The sequence below is a fragment of the Sebastes umbrosus genome, chromosome 4 (genome assembly GCF_015220745.1).
Source record: "Sebastes umbrosus isolate fSebUmb1 chromosome 4, fSebUmb1.pri, whole genome shotgun sequence".
Lineage (NCBI taxonomy): Eukaryota > Metazoa > Chordata > Actinopteri > Perciformes > Sebastidae > Sebastes > Sebastes umbrosus.
The window spans coordinates 30,341,383-30,364,915 of NC_051272.1; the positions used below are offsets into that span (position 1 = coordinate 30,341,383).

The 23,533-nt window shown below is 39.8% G+C and overlaps 2 protein-coding genes across 3 annotated transcripts; one reads left to right on the forward strand and one right to left on the reverse strand.

Annotated features, from left to right (window-relative positions):
* Positions 1 to 1,305: 1,305 nt before the first annotated feature.
* Positions 1,306 to 13,210, forward strand: zgc:110789 (Xan_ur_permease domain-containing protein). Of its 2 annotated transcripts, none has more exons than XM_037768581.1 (12): positions 1,306 to 1,524; positions 2,389 to 2,529; positions 4,032 to 4,189; positions 7,046 to 7,205; positions 9,672 to 9,853; positions 10,578 to 10,698; positions 10,804 to 10,960; positions 11,085 to 11,338; positions 11,490 to 11,654; positions 12,120 to 12,228; positions 12,327 to 12,422; positions 12,665 to 13,210. In XM_037768581.1, the coding sequence occupies exons 1-12, from the start codon at positions 1,477 to 1,479 to the stop codon at positions 12,928 to 12,930; spliced, it is 1,857 nt and encodes a 618-aa protein (XP_037624509.1). In that variant the 5' UTR covers positions 1,306 to 1,476; the 3' UTR covers positions 12,931 to 13,210. The 2 variants fall into 2 exon arrangements, with proteins under 2 accessions (XP_037624509.1, XP_037624510.1); XM_037768582.1 differs by lacking the exon at positions 1,306 to 1,524 and adding an exon at positions 1,749 to 1,913.
* An 884-nt stretch (positions 13,211 to 14,094) lies between these two features.
* LOC119487597 (protein FAM180A-like) lies at positions 14,095 to 19,567 on the reverse strand. Its single transcript, XM_037768625.1, has 3 exons — positions 19,381 to 19,567; positions 14,602 to 14,699; positions 14,095 to 14,520 (listed from the first exon to the last, which is right to left on the reverse strand). Exons 1-3 carry the CDS (start codon positions 19,457 to 19,459, stop codon positions 14,191 to 14,193), a joined length of 507 nt encoding a protein of 168 aa, XP_037624553.1. The 5' UTR covers positions 19,460 to 19,567; the 3' UTR covers positions 14,095 to 14,190.
* Between the last annotated feature and the right edge of the window lie 3,966 nt (positions 19,568 to 23,533).

The window sequence follows — 23,533 nt, forward strand, 5'->3', positions numbered from 1 at the left end:
TATTGAATTTTGAAAATGATAACATCGATCTTTTTTCAATATATTTTGACTTTTGGACTTTAAAACACTCTGGAGTTGTTGTTGGAGTTGGAAATATTTGGATCACATTAGTCGGAAAGAATCTAATTCTACAAATAGTATAATACTAATATTATTAGTGCAGCCTGATCTCTATCTGCAACTGTAAACAGATATCGGCTTTAAACAGAATGTGGCCTACCAAGTAGCAAAAAAACATATCTTTTAAAACAGTTTTATATACAGACTTGTCCATAAATTAACCACTAAGTGTTTTATTATGATTTTAGTTAAACATGTGCACATCTAATTTTGACAACCTCAAAACAGACAAATGCTGGCGCACCCCCTGTGCTCTTTTGCATCGCCCTGAGGGGAGCCCCAATCACAGGTTGGGAACCACTGGCCTACTGTATGAGGGCTGATGAATGAAAAACAATAAGATTCATAAAATTGGTATCATACAACGATGATAAATGTATTCACTTTTAATGTGTGAAAGTAAAATCATCTAATTAATTGCAGTGGTAGTAGTTAATAAAAACTGTAGTTGGTAGAGTCCAGACATTATGTGAGATTGAGGTGTTCCTTCAATGAGCTTTGTTCTTAAATAACCTATTGATTGCTTTTTATTCCTGCTAGGTTCATGCAGCGGCCTGTCTGTGACCCGAATCTTCACTTTGAAACAAGAGGAAATGCAGACAACTATCCTGTGTCAGTGATGCCAATAGTGTGAGAATCCAAGCTTCTGCTGCCATACTACGACCTCCTTAATGAAGTAGATGTGGGCTGCTATCAAACTCTTAATTTAGACTAATAATATAATTTAATATAATATAATTTCTGGGAAATAGAACTTTACGGTAAATTAGTAAATGAAGTTAACATTTACTGAACATTTACCCATCATCAATAACAGCTAGGTACCATGTGATAGTTTGGCAACATGTGATTGTTAGGAAGGTTTGCCTTCCTCCAAAACATTATTTGGTATTAGAATTAGAAGAAAAGTAGGCTGGAAAGGGCAAGACATACAGTATCTAACTGTAGAAATTTGACTTGACTCTGTCTTAAACAACCAAACAGTAAGTATTGCCAAAATAGCTAAGAGAGTGTGTTTGAAAGACAGAGAAAGAGAGAAAAACTGTCATCGCCTGTCTGAATGGGTATCTCCTACCTACCAGATGCTGGTTGGTCGGCTGCTATTACTGTTGTAATTGGGCTCACATGAGCTGCTGGTGGGACTCATTTCAGTGCAGCAGTCTCATGTCTGAACTTGGCTCCTTCCTATCAAGCTGCCCACGCCACCCGTACTCCGACCTCCCAGCTCTCTCCCTTCTCTATCAGACTCTTCCGTCCTCTCTTGATGTGTTCCCTCCCCTCTCACTAATGTTTTTTCACTTTCCTATTTTGTTTTCGGGCTCAGAACACCACCTGAGCCAATAGGCTGAAGCTGACATGACTCCAGCAAAGGACAGTAATGGTGTTGACAACTATGCATTTGCAGTAAGTATAACTTTTACTTCATTTTCTACAAGGAAATGTTTTGAAAAGATTACAAACTTTAAATGTTTTTTTTTTAAAGCTATTCAAGATAATCGTAAAGCTTGAAGTATATGATCATATAAAAATCCATTGATTTCCTTTGAAATTGTGTGAATTTGAAAACATCCTGATTGCATGTATACGTTTTATTTTTGCTTTATCTCTCCTCTAACTGAACTGGATAATAAATACATTGAGTCTTAGTACCACAGTATAATCTAGATGTTTTGCTCAGTTAATAATTGACATCAGATAGAATAGCTAACAAAGTAGCGTCATGGAAACGTAAGAATACACAGTACTTACATTGTTGCTCCTCCATGCTTAAAATCACATTCCTGGAAAGATAAGTGACACACTGTTTAGTCAGAGAAACAGAAGATTTCAGTCCAACTCTTATTTATATCCAAAAATGTTGATACTTTGTCTGGACTTTTGTAAAATAAATAGAAAGACATTTTGCATACCAGTGTTTTTAATCTACAGTATAACATTTAGTCCTATTATTGAAAATGTGTTACTCATTTGATGGGGCCTTTTGTTTTCATCCTACCCTATAATGTCTTGGATGTGATAAAAAAAAAAAAGATTTCTAAAAAGTCATGACCTAACAAGCATCTTACCACATTCACTTTCTAGGAATTATAGCCTATAGGTGTCCCAAATTTGTGCTGGTTGAACGAGTGTTTTTATGCATTCCATTGTTGTTATTGTTGTTTTGAGATTTGGCCAATATAACTAAATTACAGATTGCCACAATGCAAAACAAAGATCATATGTATCCTTATTTGACCTCTGTCTGTCTTGCTGTCTGACTCATTGAAGCTTGAAACTCACTTTCGTGATCTACCTGACACAAAAAGTGGAGAAGAAATGGACTCGTCCATGGAGGGGTACAACAACAAGCTAGCATATTGTGTGACAGATGTTCCTCCCTGGTACCTGTGCATCATCCTAGGCATCCAGGTACGTCAGCAAAGGGGTTTTAAAGCGATGTTTGACAATGAGTCTCTAGTCATTTCCTGATTAAGAGCCTATGTAGCTTAGCCTTTGATTCTTATGTAATAATACAAACAAGACCACAGAGTCACATGAGAGCTTCCGTTTGACGTTTCCTTCGCGGTTGGTTAGACTTGGTTTTATTTACGTACGCCTGATTGCGAAATTTGCTTCAGACACAGTTGAGATGGTAAAGTCAGTGCGAGTTTGTTTTCATGTATTTAGCAGTTGTGATCAGTCAGACTTTCCTCTGAAGACTTAGTTGTATTTGCCCATATACACAAGTTCCTTTTCTCTTTTACACTGTCTACTATTACCATTTTTACAGCATCTACCTTGGCTCATTCCAAGAAAACATGTAGTCCACAGACTTGCTTCAGTCATGTAAAGATCTGTTTGTGTTTGGATGCTGGTTTAGCCACTAGGCAGTTTATTCCCCTACATTTCTCCTTGTGTACATCAAACATAAACTTGATGGGGAATGATTGAGCAACGAACGTACTGCTAGTGAACCATTTGTCCATGAGTAACTCCCAATCAAAGTTTATAGAGTTGGTAATGATTAGTCAGTGATTACATGATTAAAAAACGAATGAGAATCTAAATGCTAGTGAACTATTAGTTAATGAGTAACTCCCATTCACATTTTATAGACTTGCTAATGATTATACAACTAGGGAGGAACGAATCAGGAATGACTTGATAATTGATAAATCGTTAATGAATAGTTCTCTAATAATTCTTAATAAAGGACTATAGATAATGATGTGTTACTAGAGAAAAGACCGGGAGATCCTATATTAATTAATCATTATTTAATGATTAGTTCATGAATATATGTGACCTGATCATACTGACCACTTTCACGAGTCGTTCCTGATTAACTCTGAATCAACTGCAGAGCGGCACTAAACTAGTATTGACTTGTTAGTTACTGTTTCTGTGTCCCCCCCCCCCCCCCCCCCCAAGTAAAGTGAGACATAATACTGACTTGTTACTGAAGAGTCCCTCATTACTTCATCATTATCTAATGATAACTTACACTTTTTTGTGATTTGTGAACAGCTGATTCAGAGTTAATCAGGAACGACTCATGAAAGTAGTCAGTATGATCAAGTCTATATGAACTAATCATTACTTAATGATTCATTAATATAGGATCTCCCAGTCAGTAAAATGTAAAGTCTCTAGTAACTCATCACTATCTACTATATAGTCCTCCATTAAGAGTTATTAGAGAAGTACTCTTTTACGATTCATCAATTATCAAGTCGTTCCTGATTCATTCCTCACTCGTTTTATAATCATTAGCAACTCTATAACATTTGAGTGGGAGTTACTCATTAACTAATGGTTCACTAGCATTTAGTTTCTCATTCGTTCCCCAGTAACCACTCACATTTTTGTGTACCTTACTGTTACCATTAAATGTATCTCTTGATATCTTTCCCCCATCTTTGCTCTCTCAGCACTGTTTGACGGCATTTGGAGGAATCATCGCCATCCCGTTGATTTTATCTGAGGGGTTGTGTCTGCAGTTTGATGGCCTCACACAGAGCCACCTCATCAGCACCATCTTCTTCATGTCTGGTGTTTGCACTCTGTTGCAAGTTACCTTCGGCATTAGGTGAGGAAGTAAAGGAGAGGAAGTTTAATGAGCAGGAGGATGTTTGGGTGATCAATGTTTAGTTTAATTAGATTGCAGAACAGGCTGTTCTCATACAGGGCTGCACGGTGGCTGCAGTGGTTAGCACTGTCGCCTCACAGCAAGAAGGTTGCAGGTTCGACTAGTTCTGTGTGAAGTTTATATGTTCTCCCCGTGTTAGCGTGGGTTTTCTCCGGGTTCTCTGGTTTCCTCCCACAGTCCAAAGACATGCAGGTTAGGTTAATTGTTGACTCTAAATTGCCGGTCCAATTTTGAGTCAACAAAGACATGCAGGTCAGGTTAATTGTTGATTCTAAATTGCCCTTAGGTATGAATGTGAGCATGAATGGGTGTCTGTCTCTATGTGTCAGCCTTGTGATAATCTGGCGACCTGTCCAGGTTGTACATTGGTAAAGGCCCAATGTCAACTTGTTCCCATACACTGTTTGTAACTATACCTATGAAAAGTAATGCACTGTAATTCGTATATATCCGACGAAATCAATACGTATAATCCATGTAGTTGTGAACCAGGAAGTATAAACGTCACGTATCTTCCGTACTTATTTTAGTAATTTTAACCCAAACCACAATCTTTTCCTAAACCAAGTAGTTTTGTTGCCTAAACCTAATGAGGTCAATCTTTTCCTAAACCTAACTAAGCAGTTTTGTTGCCTAAACCGGACTATGACCTAAACCTAACCAAGCCCATCTTTTCCTAACCCAACTAAGTAATTTTGTTGCCTAAACCTAACCAAGTCAATATTTTCCTAAAGTTAACTAAGTAGTTTTGTTGGCTAAACCTAACCAAGTCAATATTTTCCTAAAGTTAACTAAGTAGTTTTGTTGGCTAAACCTAACTAAGTTGTTTCCTGTGTAGATGGAAGTTTATTTTGAAAAGACTGTATGCATGTAACAAACTGAAATTGACACGTGCATCACGTGTTGCTGGACATTAGTAGGAAAACATTAAAAAGAGGAATAACTTTTCGTAAGACACTGGATAAGACAGATCTGTTCAGTGCTTTTTTCATGTTGTGTTGGTTCGTGCTTTAACAGAAGTCCAGCATTTCCAGTGCATTGAAGAAGAATTATCCATGCTGCATCTTCTTCTTAATTAAACAGGGTGAACAGAATGACCTCTCAGCAGCACTCCCTTCACATAGTTTTAAAGCTACTCAATGTGAAGTATCTCTTGTGTGCAGACACACACACACACACACGGGAGAAGTGATGTAATGGCTGACTTTGTTTGAGAGAACTACAAACTTCAACCATGTTTTGTCGCTCTGAACTTGTCTTGCACTATGTTTGTGCGGACTGGCTGAATATTGGTGTCACAGTAGGATTAGGGGAGGAATTTCCATCTTATTATGTTTGGAATCTGGCTCTTGCTAAATCCACATTCCCCTGGCTTAGCACCACTGATGCTTTCTTGTCTCGCTCCAAATACCTGGAGGTCAGCTGTAAGGAAAACAGTTTGTATATTTAATGGCACACTGTTCCGGAGAAGCCAAAGAAAACAACGCTAATTATTTGTGTCCCTTAGGATGAAAACATTATAAACTCACATGAAAAGATATTTGCTAGCTATGTGTCTTATTCCCTTGAGTTTAACATTTTTTCCGCAAAAATACCTCTGACTATTCGGACTCACTGTGAGAGACAGAAATTTTAAGTTCTACGTCTGATATCGTCTGTTGTGAAATGTTGAAAGTGAAATCAGCAGCATAATGAGGATATTACATAGCAGATGACTTTCACTCAGCAGATGACTTTAACTCAGCCTAATTAGAGAGCACATGATTTAAATCAACTGATCTTATTTTATGAGTGAAAGAGACAGGGATTGTAGATACAGATAGAGACTCTTGAGGTGGACTTGAGAGGAGCTGCACCTTTGTCAAGCAAATACCTTTGTAAGCTTTTTTAAGTACAATGTTACCCCAAGCTATTTTGCACAACATCTGACAAATCTGATGATTTCTGACCTGTATAGAAATGCTCCTATCCTGATGCCATATCCGTCTGGCTCCCTTCTCTTTAAGCAGCAGTAGGCAAGATTGGAGCAAATATGACTAAAAAAAGTAATTTTTATAAAACGGTCACTATATCCTGATAGTTGTGCATGAGACAGTCAATCTGGAAAAAAATCATGTGCCTCAGTGTCCTCCGGTGACCTCCGGTGCTCCTAATGGCCCGGAGCAAAACAACCAATCAGAGCCAAGCTGGAGCCTTGCCATCTCTGAGCAGCTGTCAATCACTCGCAAACTCCGATTAAATGGTCAAACTAGGCAGTGCTGATCAAATATGAATCAATATTCGGTTACTGTAATGCCTATTTCTCGCCTCCAATGTTTTCAGAAACATCTTGTAGTGTACTGTTTAGCTGTAAAACGAGAAAGTTTGTTACCCGGCAGCCATGCTGAGAACAGTTGAGGAAATACCAAGCACCGCCCACCAGCCGGAGCAAACTTTCTCATTTTACAGCTAAACAGTACACTACAAGATGTTTCTGAAAACATTTTACGTGAGAAATAGGCATTACAGTAACAGTTTGACCGTTTGATCGGAATTCGCGAGTGATTGACAGCTGCCTCTGTTGAATGAACAACCAATAGGAACGCTCTCTCTGAAATGACCTGTGATTGGCCAAAGTTAGATTTTTTAAAGCCTGAAAACAGAGCCATGAGGAGGTGCAGAAGTTTAGTTTTCTCTCAGAACACTTGAATTACAATATGCTGAAAGGTTATTATGGAATTTTTGCCCAATGATGCCAAAAATATTCTGCCTACTGACACTTTAATTGCTCTCCTGATGTCTCTTTGACATTTCCAGACTCCCCATTCTCCAAGGAGGTACATTCACATTGCTGGCACCTTCGATGGCACTGCTGTCCATGCCAGAGTGGCAATGTCCTGCTTGGACCCAAAATGCCAGCCTAGTCAACACCTCCTCCACAGAGTTCATAGAAGTGTGGCAGAGTCGAATGAGAGAAGTAAGTAGACATTGTAATCTTTCTTATCCCGATTTAGAGCGCAACTCACTGAACATTTTCCTTAAATAGTACTTTGTTCACATGTAAATAATCTATAATCTGTAATCTGACATACAAGATTCCCATTGTTACCAACTCCCTGTTGATCTCTCTCCAAAACCAGACAATTGTGGAAACGCTCTGTCATCTTTTTGGCATGCTACTAGTGTAAGTAAACTTAGCTCATGGACAGTTGCAGATTGTGACATAAGAGCATACACCAAACGCCAACAAGACAACTTCTTTCATACAATTTAAAGCTGTAATAATCAATATTTATATATCAATAGCTCAAATGATTATGTGTAATGTGAAAAGGTGTCACTCATAGTGACAAACACAAAGGAAATTATTTCACAAATCAGCAGTTCCCCTCATCTCTACAGAGAGTTTTAACAACTTTCAGCTCATTGTTTTGGTTTTATGGCCCACAACTTTAATGTTTTGGTTCAGTGTGGCTGCTCTTGTCGACCTGGTTTCCAGGCAGCTAGGTCTACGTTAACTGCCCAGCACCAAACGGCAGATACACAAAGTTAGTAACTAGCTGGTGAACATAGTGGAGCATGTAACAGCTAAAAAGCTATATATATAGGCTATTTCTCAGGAATTGGTAAAGACCTAAACAAAGCTAAAATGACAGTAAATATAGGATATACATTCGTCAGGTTGCTAGAAACACGACTCCTAATAAACATTAATGTTTCTCTGTTTCTGCTGTATAGGCAACTGTTTGCTAAAAGTTAGCCATCAACTTATATGGCCACAACTCGTCAAACATTTGCTGGTATTGTTTTCGCCTTGTGAGTCTGTGTGTGTCATCATGGCAAAACGTGGTCCTGGAGACACCTACTGTCGCAGGAACTACCACAGAGGTGGTTTGGATGTCTGTGAACTGATATTGTCACTGCGATAGCATCGCAACCGTACAAGATGCGGTCACGAAACTTCACACGTGTGAAGTTGAGATCAAAATGTAGGTCTAATTCAAAGACGGCTGTGGTCTGAGCAAAGGGTGCAGAAGTAGATTGGGTAGGAAGTGGGGAAGGGGCCATAGGCTCCCTCACTTTACGCCCCTGGTTCACACCAGCCGCGACGCCCATCGCAAGATGGTCTCTAGTTATCAGCTTGCTGTTGAGTTCTGCGCTCAAGTGGACAAAAAAGCAGATTATCTATACTTAAAAAGGTCCAATGTTACATATATTAATATAAACACGGAAATATACAAAATATTTCTATATTGCTTACCATTTATATATTATTGGATTATTTGAGAATTTACTCAGATGTCGCTGCTTATTGATTCTTTAAAGACTTGCTGGTTCGAGCTCCAAGGTAGTTCAGCTGTTTGAAATAGAGGACTTCAATGCTCACAGTAGTCCGTGCCATCAGGGGTAGGATGGAATAAGTAAGCACAGAGTAGGTATCTATACTGAAGGTGTTTGTGTATGACCAGCAATATAATGTGTATGACCAGCAATATAACGCCTTTTTCTGTGCATTCATACAGTAGCTACAACCCACCCACCCCTAGTTGGTGTGTAGACTTTATCAAGGAGATGCGATATACTGCTCGAGTATGTGTGCAAAGTTTTACACATGCAGCGTTTACACTTATGTGTGACAGTGTTGTTATAAAAATACTTTTAAAGTATGATTTTTAGACTTAGGACTGTCCCATGGAAATCAAATGATGAGTGTATCAAATTAGTGTTTGTGTCTTTCCTGGCCGCTGGTACTGGGACAAAGGCTCATTGTTTAAAAAAAACCCTCAGCTGCACAAAGGTAGTCATTGTTCGATTGCTGTGTAACGGTAATATTATGTGTGCGTGTTTCATGCTAGCTTCAACCCTTGCAACCGCATGTTAAAACATTAGCCATGCAGAGTTGTGATTGTTGCAGTTGTGTAGCTAGGGGATTTTATTTTGTGGTAATGGTTGAAAAACTGTCTGAACTTGCACAAAATAGATTTTTCTCTGTAAGTAGGTCACAGGAAGTCAGGTCATCCACAATAATAAGAGTGAAATTGTTCATTTATAAGACATACGTGTATTTTACTTGTGTAAGCAAATTAGATAGACATCCTTCACTGCCGCCACAATGCACTTTAGATGGTGTGCGTCCAGCGTGGATAATGGGGGAAACGGATTGCTTTCCTCCAAATAAATCAGATAAGAATAGTCCTCCTCAGCAGACCACCGATCACCAGTAGCAACAGTGGGAACCGTCAGGATAAATAGAAAATGTGGTCTCCATTTTGAGAAAGCCCAGCAGCCTGAACAGTACCATTGGCATAAACAGCTGTCTTAACCAAGGTGTAATTTGCATATGGTAACAAAACTGTGACAATGATAATAACTATTATGCTCATCCCTTGTTAACACCTTTGTAATAAGAGTGATGCCACATTTTGATGTCTTCTGTCTTCAGCTGCAGGGGTCCATTATGGTGGGCTCACTCTTCCAGGTGTTTGTCGGTTTCTCCGGCCTCATCGGCCTCTTCATGCGCTTCATTGGACCTCTCACCATCGCTCCCACCATCTCTCTCATTGGACTGTCCCTGTATGACTCAGCTGGTGCCAGTGCTGGCAACCACTGGGGCATTTCTACCATGTGGGTAAAATTCCCAGAGAGCGTGTTTTTAGGGTTTGGGATCATTCTGCTACAGAGACCCAAAAAAGCTAAAATGGTCTATTTCAAGTCTGTTTTTCTATTATTTTCCAAATTTAAAGATGGAACACACCCATTTTCAAAATTCATGCATGATATTCCTATGGTCTAATACAGTCCCAAAAATATTAGGAACATAAACAATGCTTTCCCAAATCCAAAAACTACAGTGCTAAAACTCAAACGTGTCATGTCATGGTCAAATAACATATTGGAATTCTTAATTTGGGTGGTGTTCCCCTTTAAGATCACTTTCTGATTTTTGTTGAATGTAACACAATAAACAACCCAAATTAAGATTTCCAATATGTTATTTCCCTATGACATCACAAGTTTGAGTTTTAGCACTCTAGTTTTTGGATTTGGGAAAGCATTGTTTATGTTCCTGATATTTTTGGGACTGTATTAGACTATAGGAATAACATGTATGAATTTTGAAAATGGGTGTAGTTCCTCTTTAAGATCACTTTCTGATTATGTTGCATGTAACGTAATAAAATCTGTGTAAAGTCTTAATCTCTTGGCAGGGCAGGGAAGCCCATTAAAAGTTCCTTGCCAAAGAACCTGCTTAGTTGCTGTACTTTGTTTTATGTTGGTTAGAACTAGATTTAGCTGCAACACTAAGTTTTATATCGTGAAATAATGTCTTTGTCCCGGTCTCCCACAGGACCACAGCACTGATCATCCTGTTCTCACAGTACCTCCGTCACATACCCGTGCCCTTTCCAACATACAGCAAGGAGAAAAAGCTGCACACCTCCCGTGTCTACATCTTTCAGATTCTCCCTGTACGTATCAAACAAGTTGATTTAGTAATTGTCTTCGGGATCAAGATAAATGAAATAAATTATGCTTTTAGTCTTAGCCTTATTTTTGTTCCTATGTGTCCTCAGGTTCTGCTTGGAATCACTTTGTCGTGGCTCATCTGCTACATTTTTACAATCCACAATGTATTTCCTGCTGAACCGGACCAGTATGGCTACCTGGCCCGCACTGATCTAAAGGGAGATGTTTTGGGCCAAGCTCAATGGTTCACTATGCCTTACCCAGGTACAGTAACAGGCTATCACCTGAAGGACTTTTTAGTAATTAAAAAGTTAATAGAAAACTAGGCGTTGCAGGCTAATACACACTATGTCATTCTCTGTTTCCTTATGTTTGATTCCAAACTTAGGTCAGTGGGGGAAACCGACTGTGAGCCTGGCAGGGGTTATTGGCATCTTGGCTGGTGTGATTTCCTCCATGATAGAGTCTGTAGGGGACTACCACGCTTGTGCCAGGCTGTCTGGTGCTCCACCTCCTCCTAAACATGCTATCAACAGGGGTATTGGCATTGAGGGACTGGGCTGTCTGCTGGCTGGAGTCTGGGGTACAGGAAACGGTACCACTTCATACAGCGAGAATATTGGAGCCCTCGGTATTACAAAGGTAAGACGAGCCTGAGCATATAAGGAAGTCATTTACTTAAACTGACACATTTGTAGATAAGCATAACCTTTCTTTTAGGTATATTGATGTTGTATAAATACAGACAGTTTCAAGAAAAGCCTTTTCTTTTTCTCTCTTTCTGATTTTGCAGGTTGGCAGTCGCATGGTGATAGTAGCCAGCGGAGTCTTAATGGTTGCCATGGGTGTGTTTGGTAAAGTGAGCGCCATATTTACCACTATCCCAACACCCGTGGTAGGAGGGATGTTCTTGGTTATGTTTGGCGTCATCACTGCAGCAGGAGTTTCTAATCTGCAGGTACACACTCTAAAACTATAGAGCTGCAATGGTTGATCGATTAGTTCTCAACTATTAAATTCATCGGCAACTATTTTGATTGAATTGAATAATTGGTTTGAGTAATTGTTCAAGAAAAAAAAAAAGTAAAAATTATCTGATTCCAGCTTCTTAAATGTGAATATTTTCTGGTTTCTTTACTTCTCAATGACAGTAGACTGAATATCTTTGAGTTGTGGACAAAACAAGACATTTGGGGACGATCAACATTTTTCACCAATTTCTGATATTTTATAGACAAAACAACTAATCGATTAATCAAGAAAATAATCGACAGATTAATCAACAATGAAAATAATCATTAGTTGCAACCCAATCTAAAACCTTAAGCATTTTTGCATGATAGTTTTTAACATTGACCAAAATATTGCATGAAAATAGCCATGTGTACATGAAAACATTCACCTTTTTTTCTCACATTTTCAGTATGCAGATATGAATTCTTCTCGAAACATCTTTATTTTTGGCTTCTCCATGTTCTCTGGTCTGGTCATTCCTAACTGGATATTAAAGAACCCCAAAGCTATTGCTACAGGTATGTGAATAAAATGTCATTATATAATCTGTATTTTTTATCAAAAGCATCCTACTTTTACTTGATTATTTTAACTATTTTCATGGTGTTTTGTTCAGGTGTTAGGGAATTAGACCAGTTACTGATGGTACTTCTGACAACCAGCATGTTTGTAGGAGGTTTCTTTGGCTTCATACTGGACAACACAATTCCAGGTAATTTTTCAATTTAATGATATTATTAGTTTATTATGTTTAAATTGTTACATCTACATCTATATTAACTCACCATATTATCATCATATTAACAGCAAAATAACATTCTAAAAATACGCAATACTTAATCTTGGTAATATGGCCAAAGATCCAGCACAAAAGTCAAGTGAAGAAGAGTCAATATAGAGTCCTCAGTAGACCGTAGTAGTATGGTTTAACACATTTAACATTGTGTCCAACAGGATCAAAGCATGAACGAGGCATTCTGGCGTGGAACAGGGCTCACGAGGACGACTCCAGCAACACAGTGGAGAGCGAAGAAGTCTACAACCTTCCGTTTGGCATCAGCTCTTACTTGTCTTCTTCCTCCTGGATCCGTTACATACCTTTCTGCCCTCCTGGTGAGCCGAGCTCCATGGAGCTCCCAGCAGATACTAACGCCCTGGAGCCAAAGCAGCAACTCGGACATCCAGAGCCTTCACAGATCATTATTGGAGTTGCTCTGTGAGTTGTGGAAACACTTCAGCATGCCATTTTTGGGGATTTTCCAAAAAACATCAGAGGCAGCTCAGTTTGGACCTCCTGTCCTTTTGTTAAAACACTGGACAGTAAAAACATGGTGCAAAGTATTCCACATGACCTTTTGGAGTGACATTTGCAAATGGCATCTTGCATAAGATAATATATGGACAGGTACTTCAGGTACCTGAAGTGAGTTTGAGTTGATATTTCGTAAATTATTGATGATAAAAAGCTGACTATATATATATAAATCTTGAAGACATTTACTTGAGTATAAAAAATGATTTCTTTAGTTTGCTTGATGTTTTATTTTTTTGGTCTTATCAGTTTTAAGGCCTTTACACAACGGGGGCGTGACGAATTAACGACATGAAAATGCGCCTGCGAATATTATTTTTTTATATATATTTTATTTTTGACTTTTTTACAATAGACATACACAAGACGTGAAACACCCAGGACCCTTATACAAAATAACAGAAAGAAAAAAATATGATGCGAATATTATAAAGCTACGGCTTTTATTGTGAAAGGTAAGAAGAGAAGGAGTGGATCTGATCTGTGCTGACTTTTTTCAACAAGGTTGAAAGGAGTAGTAAAGTTGTCTGTCCTGGTTCAGACCACAGAGCCTCAATGTTGTCGTTTTATAAATTTAGGCGCAACTCAACCCGTTTCGCGCAATGTGATTGGTCGATGCCTTTATTCGTGGTGCAAAAGCAAAAAAAAAATCAACATAGCCCCGAAAAAGAATTACGTTGTTTTTTTCACCGCGCAATATTCATGTTCTGTGTGAAAGTATTCATGTCAAAAACAGCAGTTTGAAAAAAATATATTGACGTGTGAATTAATCGCATGAAAAAATTGCCCCCGGTGTGTAAAGGCCTTGAGAATGCGATCACAACCTGGTGTTAGTGAACAACCACTGGAAAGACATGTGAATGTAAGTAGATCCATGATGTTTTTTTTGCCACCTTCAGCATATAAATCCAGCATATTGTTTGATGTATATACAGTACCTTGTGTTTGAATTAACTTTGCTGTGAAAGTAAATCTATTTAATAATTGTGCACCTTACCTATCTGTGGCAAAAGTTTTTGACAGGATTTCTCTCCCAGGCTCCTTATAGCCTGCCGGCATTCAAGATGCAACGTTTCCTCAAAGCACAAACCAGGACCATTAGCTGATCTCAATGGATATTTCTATATATTAATCTCCAACATGGAGCCATTGTGTTGCAACACCAGTATCAGTTTTTCCCAGTCAGATCCTGCTTGATGACTTTATACAAACCAACAAAAGACTCGGCCCACACATCTCGTTGGTATTCAGTCGTGGAATTGACCATCCCCTGGGTGGTGTATACCAAGGTCAACAGGGTGCGCTCAAAATCGTCCTGATGCAGGTGACCAATGTGGTTTGAAAGGCCAGAGATGAGTCTAAATACTTCTGTTAGCTTCCTGGGAATGATCTCCTCACAGATGATTTCCAGGCTTCTTGTCTTGCGGAGGGAAGCCAGCTCGGCATCTTGCACTGAAAACTCTCCGCTGGCCTCAAAGTTTATACCAGCCAGCAGGATCTAGTTGACGAAAAGGAGAAGCGATCATTATTGAGGTTTATTCGCTGGTTTTACACTCATTGATGGATATATTTGTCTCACCTCAAATAATAGATGAACGTCATCAAAGGAGTTGTGGAAGGTGGGGTTCTCCATACTTGCCGCCCCTCTTATATATCTGCTTGCAGCTGGGAATAGGGCTAGGAGGTCAAGAGAGACAGACGGTGATAATGAGGGGTGGTAGAAAAGCAAGGACTGTTTCCGTAGCCAACCTTTTCTTTCAGCTTTCATCACATGTTTTTGTCTCGTGATTTACTGCTGTGGATCCAAAAGGGCTTCTTGAACCTGTTAAGTTAGAAATCCCCTGTGACAAGCAGTTTAAACAAACTCTGAACTGTTCTGGCACATGTGAGACCCAGGTTCATCGGACATACTGCAGTTAATCTATGATAATGCATTTCAAACTCTCTGACCTTACAGATGACTTCTAGCAGGCGATGAGTCAAAGGCGGAGTAACAAACAGATTTGACAACAGGATCCAGATTTCGGCATGCAGTGTAGCCTATGGGCCTAGCATTTCACACTCATTTTCAAAGCATGGGTAAAGCAGGGTGTCAACCACAACAAATCCTGTGCAGTCAAAGAAAGCTCCCAGGCCTGGGAGCTTTCGTTCATGAGGAAGTGTAACCATTATGCATTTGCAGACATTCCTCGAATACTACGCAGTCACATTACTTGGAATACTAATAATAGTACAAAAATACAGCTCATAACCTATTTCCCCTAACAAAATATGTCAAAAATTCATGGACAAGATGATTAATAACAAGAATCTACAGCCATGCTATTGGCTCTGTGAGACTGTTCAGCGGCGCTTTGAGCTAAATGACAATGCTAACATACTGATGTTTGGCAAGAACAATCGCTGTGTCCCCAAATCCATACTCCATACAGCAGGAAGCAAACTCAGAAGTGAGAAAACTTTTTTGGCTTATGAGCTGGGCGAGTAATTTTCATTTAAGTGACAGGGCACCATCTTTGGATCCGGAATCCAATTCCTATAATACAGCCACGGTATTTGCTCATATACCAAAGTATAGGACAAATTGACAAATTTCATTTACCAGCTTAAGGGGCGACCATAGACTATATAAGAAATGGACATAGTGACCCATTGGTTTGTGGACTGCTGTTTTGAAACCTTGAGTTTGGCATTTTGGCTGTCGCCATCTTGGTTTTTGTCCGTCGCCATTGTTGGTCTTTTGCAACCAGAAATGACACGAGAGGGTGGAGCTAAGTACAACCGAACACTGAATAAGACATTTTTAGGAGACCAACATGTTATATTAACTTCCATGAACTTGACACACACTGTGAAAGGGTTAAAGCTGTAAGACGAAAATGTCGACAACGCCGTGGTAGTAACTTGTCAATCACGAGGTAGCCACACCATAAAGCATACGCTGCTTTATGGTCTATTTGACTCTAAATGGGACCATAATTTACTAAATGAACATCATGCTGTATTGAAGAAGACTTGAAACTAGCGATTTAGACCATAAACTCATATTTACAATGTTTACTGAGGTAATAAATCAAGTGAGAAGTAGGCTCATTTTCTTATAGACCTTTATACAATTAGACATCTTTTTGCAACCAGAGCTCCCCCTGCTGGCTATTAGAAAGAATACAAGTTTAAGGCACTTCCACATTGGCTTTGATCCTTTGGTGAACATGACTGTCTGTATTTCATGGCAATCCATCCAATATTTGTTGAGATATTTCTCTCCAGACCAGAGTGGTGGACCCACCAACCGACTGACATTAATGCAATCCATCAAGGTAAAGAAAGTGGGGGCAGACAGAAAGAAATTCAGACCAGAAAGAGATTTAGATCCCTTTTTGACTTACTGTCCAGTAGTCTTTGCTGGTTGGTTTTATTAATGCGTGTAATATCTGGAGCTCAGGCAGTTTACACTTCATATTGCAAGAGGATATATGCTCCAGGTGACAATGTTGGGTAGATGAAAAGGAGAACAGATGGAGGGAACTCATACAGACATAAAAGCAGACGGACAGGAAGCTACCGTGTCATGCACAAATTCAGACCAGTGGTGGAGTGACTGTGACTGAACTGGACTGTGTTGTTTCATGCCATCTGTTTAACCTGCAGCAGTGCAACAATCAAAACCGTTAAACCTGAACAGCTTTGCCTGGAGTCGTCTGGAGTAAAGATGTTATGATGACCAGCTCATACAGTGTTTATCATTCGTGAGATAAGGAAGAGAAGTTTGGAAACTCGCTTAAGAAATCCATTAAATGTGTAAGCCAGAGTCGATTACACGCTCCTTGCCATCCACTTGTTTATGTCAGGCGCAACAAGATGATGATATTTTAATAGACTTCTCTGGGTTAAATCATCCACACAAGTCAGTCATAATGTTTAGATAATGACCTCCATTAATCTAAGTTCAATAAGGCCAAAAAGGGCTTGCACTATATTATCAGGCTTGTTTTTTTTCCTTTTGGTGAGTCTGCTAAGTCGCCATGATTATATAAATCTATATTACCCAAAAACATTAAATGAAATACTTATTTCATAAAGATCTGACCAAAAACATATTTTTTTTTTGCTTACCCTTCCATTGAAATGCATTACACTGTTTATATTATATATATACTGATGGCCCATATTCTCCGGATGTACTGTAAGTGGTAATTAAAGGGAAACTACAACCATTTTTAAAATTCCTACATGTTATTCCTATGGTCTAAGACGGTCCAAAAAACATTAGTAAACATGAACAACTCTCCCAATTCCCAAAACTAGAGTGTTAAAACTCAAATTTGTGATGTAAGTGGGTATAAAGTGTGGAACTGCTCCATAGACAATGAATGGGAGAGATGTTCTAGATGACACTGAGAGCACCCAGGGGAATGTTCTGAGTATATGGGAACATTTTCTGTTTCACAACTGAGATCATTACAATAAAATAAAGCTCATTTGGGTATAAAAAGGAAAACAAAAATTCTCCCATTCATTGTCTATGGAGCAGCTCCAGACTTTATGCCCTATGACATCACAAGTTTGAGACTTACTTCTCTGGTTTTTGACTTTGAGAGAGAGAGGAGCTCATGTTCACAAATAGTGACTGACCTTTACTAGGCCATGGAAATAACATATAGAAATTCTTAATTTGGGTGGTGTTCCCCTTTAAATGTTAAAAAAATAATGAAGATCATGAGCTCGCCGTGCTTAGATCACATGGTGCCAAGCAACGTCACATGCTTGGCAGCGAGAGGTAACTGTTTGGAAAACTTATGACAAACCCAAAGATCACACATCAGTAAACTGCATACAGAAGTCATGTGTTTACCAGCTGGTGATTCCAGCTTTTTTATGATGAAGTGCTTCTTACTGCTGCTTGGATTTCATTCTTGAATTTTGACATCAATGGAGAAGTGTCCATAGCCAAAAAACAGAAAATTCAACCATCAGAATTGTTGCACATCAGCCATCAGTACATCATAATTCCTGTTTATGACTGCAAGTGTTTTTTGCAGTGAGAGATAGAGTCAAAAGCACTTATCAAATCATAAAAGATCTGACCTCATCAGACAAAAGGAAATTCCCTGACCAGAGCTGGTCTGAATATCTCAGCAGTATGCTTTTCATTCACTTGAGGAATATGAGTTTCCTCCCATTGTTTTCTCTATTAGAAACAGGTGCAGATGATGTCTGAACCTAGTTTCTGGATGAGAGTAAAAGTGAACTGTGCTGTAACTAGAAAGACAGTATTAAACCTACAACCTGTTTATGGCATAGTCATTATTTTTGTTCTATTATATTTAAATGTGTTACTCTTAGTATTGTTATTGGAAAAAGAGCATGGGCTCCTCTAGACAGAGCAGTTTGCTACGATTAAATGTCTGAGATAAATATGCTCTCATGTCCACTACATATAATCAGCCCGTTCTCATTCACAGGGCGTTAAATACTGACGCTTTGTCGCGGCCGTCGGCGTTAGATACCGATGCACAAGGCACCCTTTAGCGTCGGTATGAGACGCACCAAGCTTTCTATTAACTACAATGTAAACCCATCCACGTCAATATAAACACTAAGGGAAAGTGCGCCGGGAGTGTGGTGACGTAGCTTTAAGAGCGAAAAGACACACACCACGCGGATTGGTGGGGAGGTGGATGGGTCCAACAAACACAAGGCTTTCATCCAGGAGACCGCCGTCCGTGTCCTGTGTGTCAGGTTACAATCAGCTGTTCGTTCATGTCCCCGTTCACAAAGTTCAGTGTCATTTTCACTGTACAAACGTAGTAGTTTTAAGCCCAACCAACCATGTTGTTTTTTTTTCCTAAACCTAACTAAGCGGTTTTGTTGCCTGAACCTAAGCATGTTTTTTGTTTACTTCACAACATAAAGCAAGTGTGAAATGGCGAGGCCTGGTTAAGCACATGGTTACGGCGACAAAAAAGAGTGACGCCAAGCTGTAGCCAAGCTGTCTTGACGAATTGGGAGGACAACGCGTTGACATAAAGAGGTCATTCCTGTTACAAATCAGAGTTGGAAGTTGGAAGTTGGAAAGAAAATAAACAAAAGAGGATCACTCTTTAATATTACAGTAAACACTACAGCCAAGACTGATTCAAACACTGCTCTATAAAACGTTATGGTTTTAGAAATTGAAATGTATTGAAAGATCCACCATCAAATTCTTACAATCAAGTAACATTGCTACCAAATGTTATTGTTGAAACATGTAGATACAAGAACAATCTTGCAATGAAACCTCTTACAGGCTCACATAAAAAATGAACAGTTTGCTTTTCTGCATTAAAATACTGAGCTTCAGTTCAAGTCTTACCTGTAGTCTGGCATCGCGTCACACCTGTTATGATGCAGCAGAAGAAAAGACCAATGGTGGCCATCCTCCAGGGCAGCATGGTGGCCTGATCAGATCGCGCTCACAATGTCAGTTGCATGTAACTGGGACTGGACAGGGGTCTCGACTACTGCTGTGTCTTTGCCTGTTATCTCCCAATCCTGTAGCATTTCTTCCCTCTTTCCTGTGCATCTGCAGCCTCACGTAACATCGCACTGTACACCTTCTTCATCCCTGCTTTGGACTGTTTTCTCTCCCCCTCCCATCCACATCTGAACTCTCTCTCTCTCTCTCTCTCTTTCTCTGCCCCTAAGCTGACTCTCTCTTAATGCTTTCAGCTGGTTGTCATCAGGTTCGCAGACACTCACCATTTACAGGTATGTGTCGATGACACTTCATTTTCTTTGTTCTATCATCACTTTCATCTCTAGTAGCAGCATTTCTCCTTGTGATTTATATTTCTTTTATTCCCTTTCTTTGAAAAATGCTCCTCTTTCAACTATATGTGCCCCTGTCATTAAGTCAAAACTTAAAATCTACTGCTGTTTTTTTAATGCAACTCATCACTTCACTGGTAGTTCCCTCTGTGGTGCCAATTCCAGTGGAGAAAACATGAAGAAGTGCCCTCTAGGATGCCCCTATGGTTGATAAAACATGATAAAGGGCCCTCTAGGGTGCTCCTCCAGCTGAGAAAACATGAAGAAGTGCCCTCTTGGATGCCCCTTTGGTTGATAAAACATGATAAAGGGCCATCTCGGGTGCCCTTCCAGTGGAGAAAACGTGATAAAGTGCCCTTTAGGGTGCCATTAAATAGAGAAAACGTGATAAAATGCCCTCTAGGGTGCACTTCCAGTGGAGAAAACGTGATAAAGTGCCCTTTAGGGTGCCCTGCATGCAACTTTCTGTGCGCTGGAGCCCTTTTTATTTTTTTGCTCCTGCCCTTCAGACAGTCTGAGTCCACCGCTGCATCAGTTCATCCCGTCATACTCATGCAAACCATGTAATCATGTCCACTATACATTGTTCTCTGCCTCAGTTGAGCTATCTGTCACTGTTGTTTACAGTCTGTTCAGCCTTGGAAGAAGCTTATATTTTGTGTCGGTCGAACACAAAAGCAATGTGGGAGTACACAGGGGTTGATTTATCTTGGCTTCTGTTTGTGGGCTGAAGAACTTATCGGGTGAGAGAGCATGTTTATCGTTCCCTCGGAGCTGTGTTTGTGTACCTATAAGTTCAAGCTTGGTTCTGTTTTTACCAACAGCGTGGTTCCTCAGCGGGTATAGGAGCTTATGTGACGGTGCCAGGATGACCACCGTCAAACCAGCTCGGTTTGTGTTCTTCAGGATGACAAATGTGGAAAGTTTACACTCCTAAGTGATTATTTCTAATTATACAATGCACGCACCCCGAGTACTGGAAGAAAACATATGCAGAAACCACAAAGGAAGACTTTGTTCACTGCTTGGCACAGTTCATCTTCTCCATGGGCATAGGAATAGTTACCAAAGTGCAACCACATAAAATACATTTTATTTGTTTTAACACTATTTTAACATCAATTTATTTCATTCGGGCATACACGCTGATGCCAACATGTGAGCACACAGATTTTCTAAAGGTCATTTTTTCAAACATCTGGCCGTCAGGAACTGGCGTGCTTCTGTGGAAGTCAGAATCGGACAAAGCTGCGTCTAAGATGTAGCAGTCGTGCTGCTGCAGCGGAATGCAGACACAGGCTGTGCTGAAACTGGCAAGAGACATGTGGCCTCTGTGAAACCTCCAAGAATTACAGCCCAAGAACTTGAACAAACATATTATTCTTTCTATGGGTAAATTCAATGAAAACGTTGTTGTAGGCTGTACCCCAAACAAAACAATTTCCTTTCTTAAATTGGTGTACTTACTGAGTGACTCAGAGATGGATAGAGCCCTGTGTTACCACTTCTAATTTTGGTTATATTGGATATGACAATTGATGATTTCCTGGTCAGTGATAATGGCTCAGTAATTATGAACACTAAGGCTTGACGTGTACAGTATAATGTCACAGTTGAACTTCTTCCTTAACAAGAAGCACATTGGCGGTGCTGAAGAGAATAAAAGTTGGACAGGAGAACAGGACATGCCTGCGGGCTGACAGCAGTTGTTGCACGACAGAAAATAAAAGCGTCCACATAGTTCTGACTGTCCTATCCTGCTGGATGTTTGCACGCAGTGACTCCGCTGACTGTCCTATCCTGCTGGATGTTTGCACGCAGTGACTCCGCTGACTGTCCTATCCTGCTGGATGTTTGCACGCAGTGACTCCGCTGACTGTCCTATCCTGCTGGATGTTTGCACGCAGTGACTCCGCTTATCATCATGAGGATTCATAAGCGTCTGAAATTTAAATTTGTAACTCACGACAGAGTAAGCTATTTAGTGTTAAAATGCAGGAAATTAGTGGGCAGTGGTTGGTTGAATGTAACTATTTACTCAAGTAAAATATGGACACATTTTACTCTGAGTACTTCCCTTTTGCCACTCTACCACATCCATCCATCCATCCATGATCTGTAACTGCTTATCCTGTTCAGGGTCGTGGGGGGGCTGGAGCCAATCCCAGCTGACATTGGGCGAAGGCAGGGTACACCCTGGACAGGTCGCCAGACTATCACAGGGCTGACACATAGAGACAGACGACCATTCACACTCACATTCACACCTACGGGCAATTTAGTCAACAATTAATCTAACCTGCATGTCTTTGGCCGGAGAACCCGGAGAAAACCCACGCTAACACCGGGAGAACATTCAAACTGCACACAGAAGGGCCCCATGCCGGGTTTGAACCTGCGACCCTCTCGCCGTGAGGCGACAGTGTGGCCCACTCCACCACATGACAGAGGGAATGCTGTACATGCTGTACTAGCCTAGAGACAGCTATAGTCACCAGTTACTTTTCAGATTAATGTTGTACATATAAAACGTGTGATCAGCTTATAAAATATGGTACATAGCTGAAGATAAAAACGACTCAAAAAAATGCCAAATCGTCAAAAATGAGCTCCACTTTGATCAGCTATAGAATAATGCAACACTGACAGGAGCCCCTTTTCTGCATAACCAGAACTATTACAACTACTTTTACTACTTTTAATACTGGTGTCTATGCTATTTTTTCCTATTACTAGGGCCTCAACTCTCTTAATATATAAACGTGTATAAATTCAGTACTGTAAGGCACAAGCAAGTAATTGATATCTTTTTTTCAGTGCAACATGGGTTATTTGAATATGTATGCTGCAGTGATATCACATGATATTATGACAAGTTATAACACCAAGAAGTAAAACAAAAAGTAAATTTGAATGTTTCAACAATTTATTCATTTTCTACAACAAACAAATATGTGCAAAAGTTTATTATCTTCACATTTGCAGCCCGGCCTAAGGTGGGAAAAAAATAAAATAAATAAAGACTCTATTCCACAGACAAACAGAACTATTTACATTTTTATCACAATAGAACCGCTATTATTTCGCGCATCTCCGCCCTTTTGCCGACTGCATCACTTCCGCCAATTTACGTAGCTCAATCAACATAAAGTATATTGGAAAGTCTATCCAATACAGATGTGTGAGAACAGCTGCACACACCTCATCATCTTGCACACTCTGTATTGATAAATGGTCACAGTGCACTGTAGGACAGTTTTAAAGTAAGTCATTACACACATCAGTTACAGAGATATTATTGAAAGTATGAGGTGAGTGCTTTTGCGATCAATATTCATATATGACCGCTATACAGCAGATAAATGGAGAATGCAAGGCTCCACAGTGCTTTATGAGATGTCCACAGATGTGTCGCAGCAAGGGGAATAGAATGATATAAGACTAGATGAAACTCTGATGCCTCTAGATGGCGCTGAGGTCGCGCTGCCACCATTTTTGACTGAAAATGTCAATATGGGTCTATGGCCATGTGGCCAAAAGAGATGTCTGTAAATCAGAGGACAATCTTTTTTTAAGTAAATCAACTTTTCAGAACGAACACTTAAATGGCCCCATTTAAGTTATTTTCCTCGGCGTAATAAATGTACATCAGACCCACAGGACTGCACGCTTATGACATATCCGGTTCTGCCAGCTTT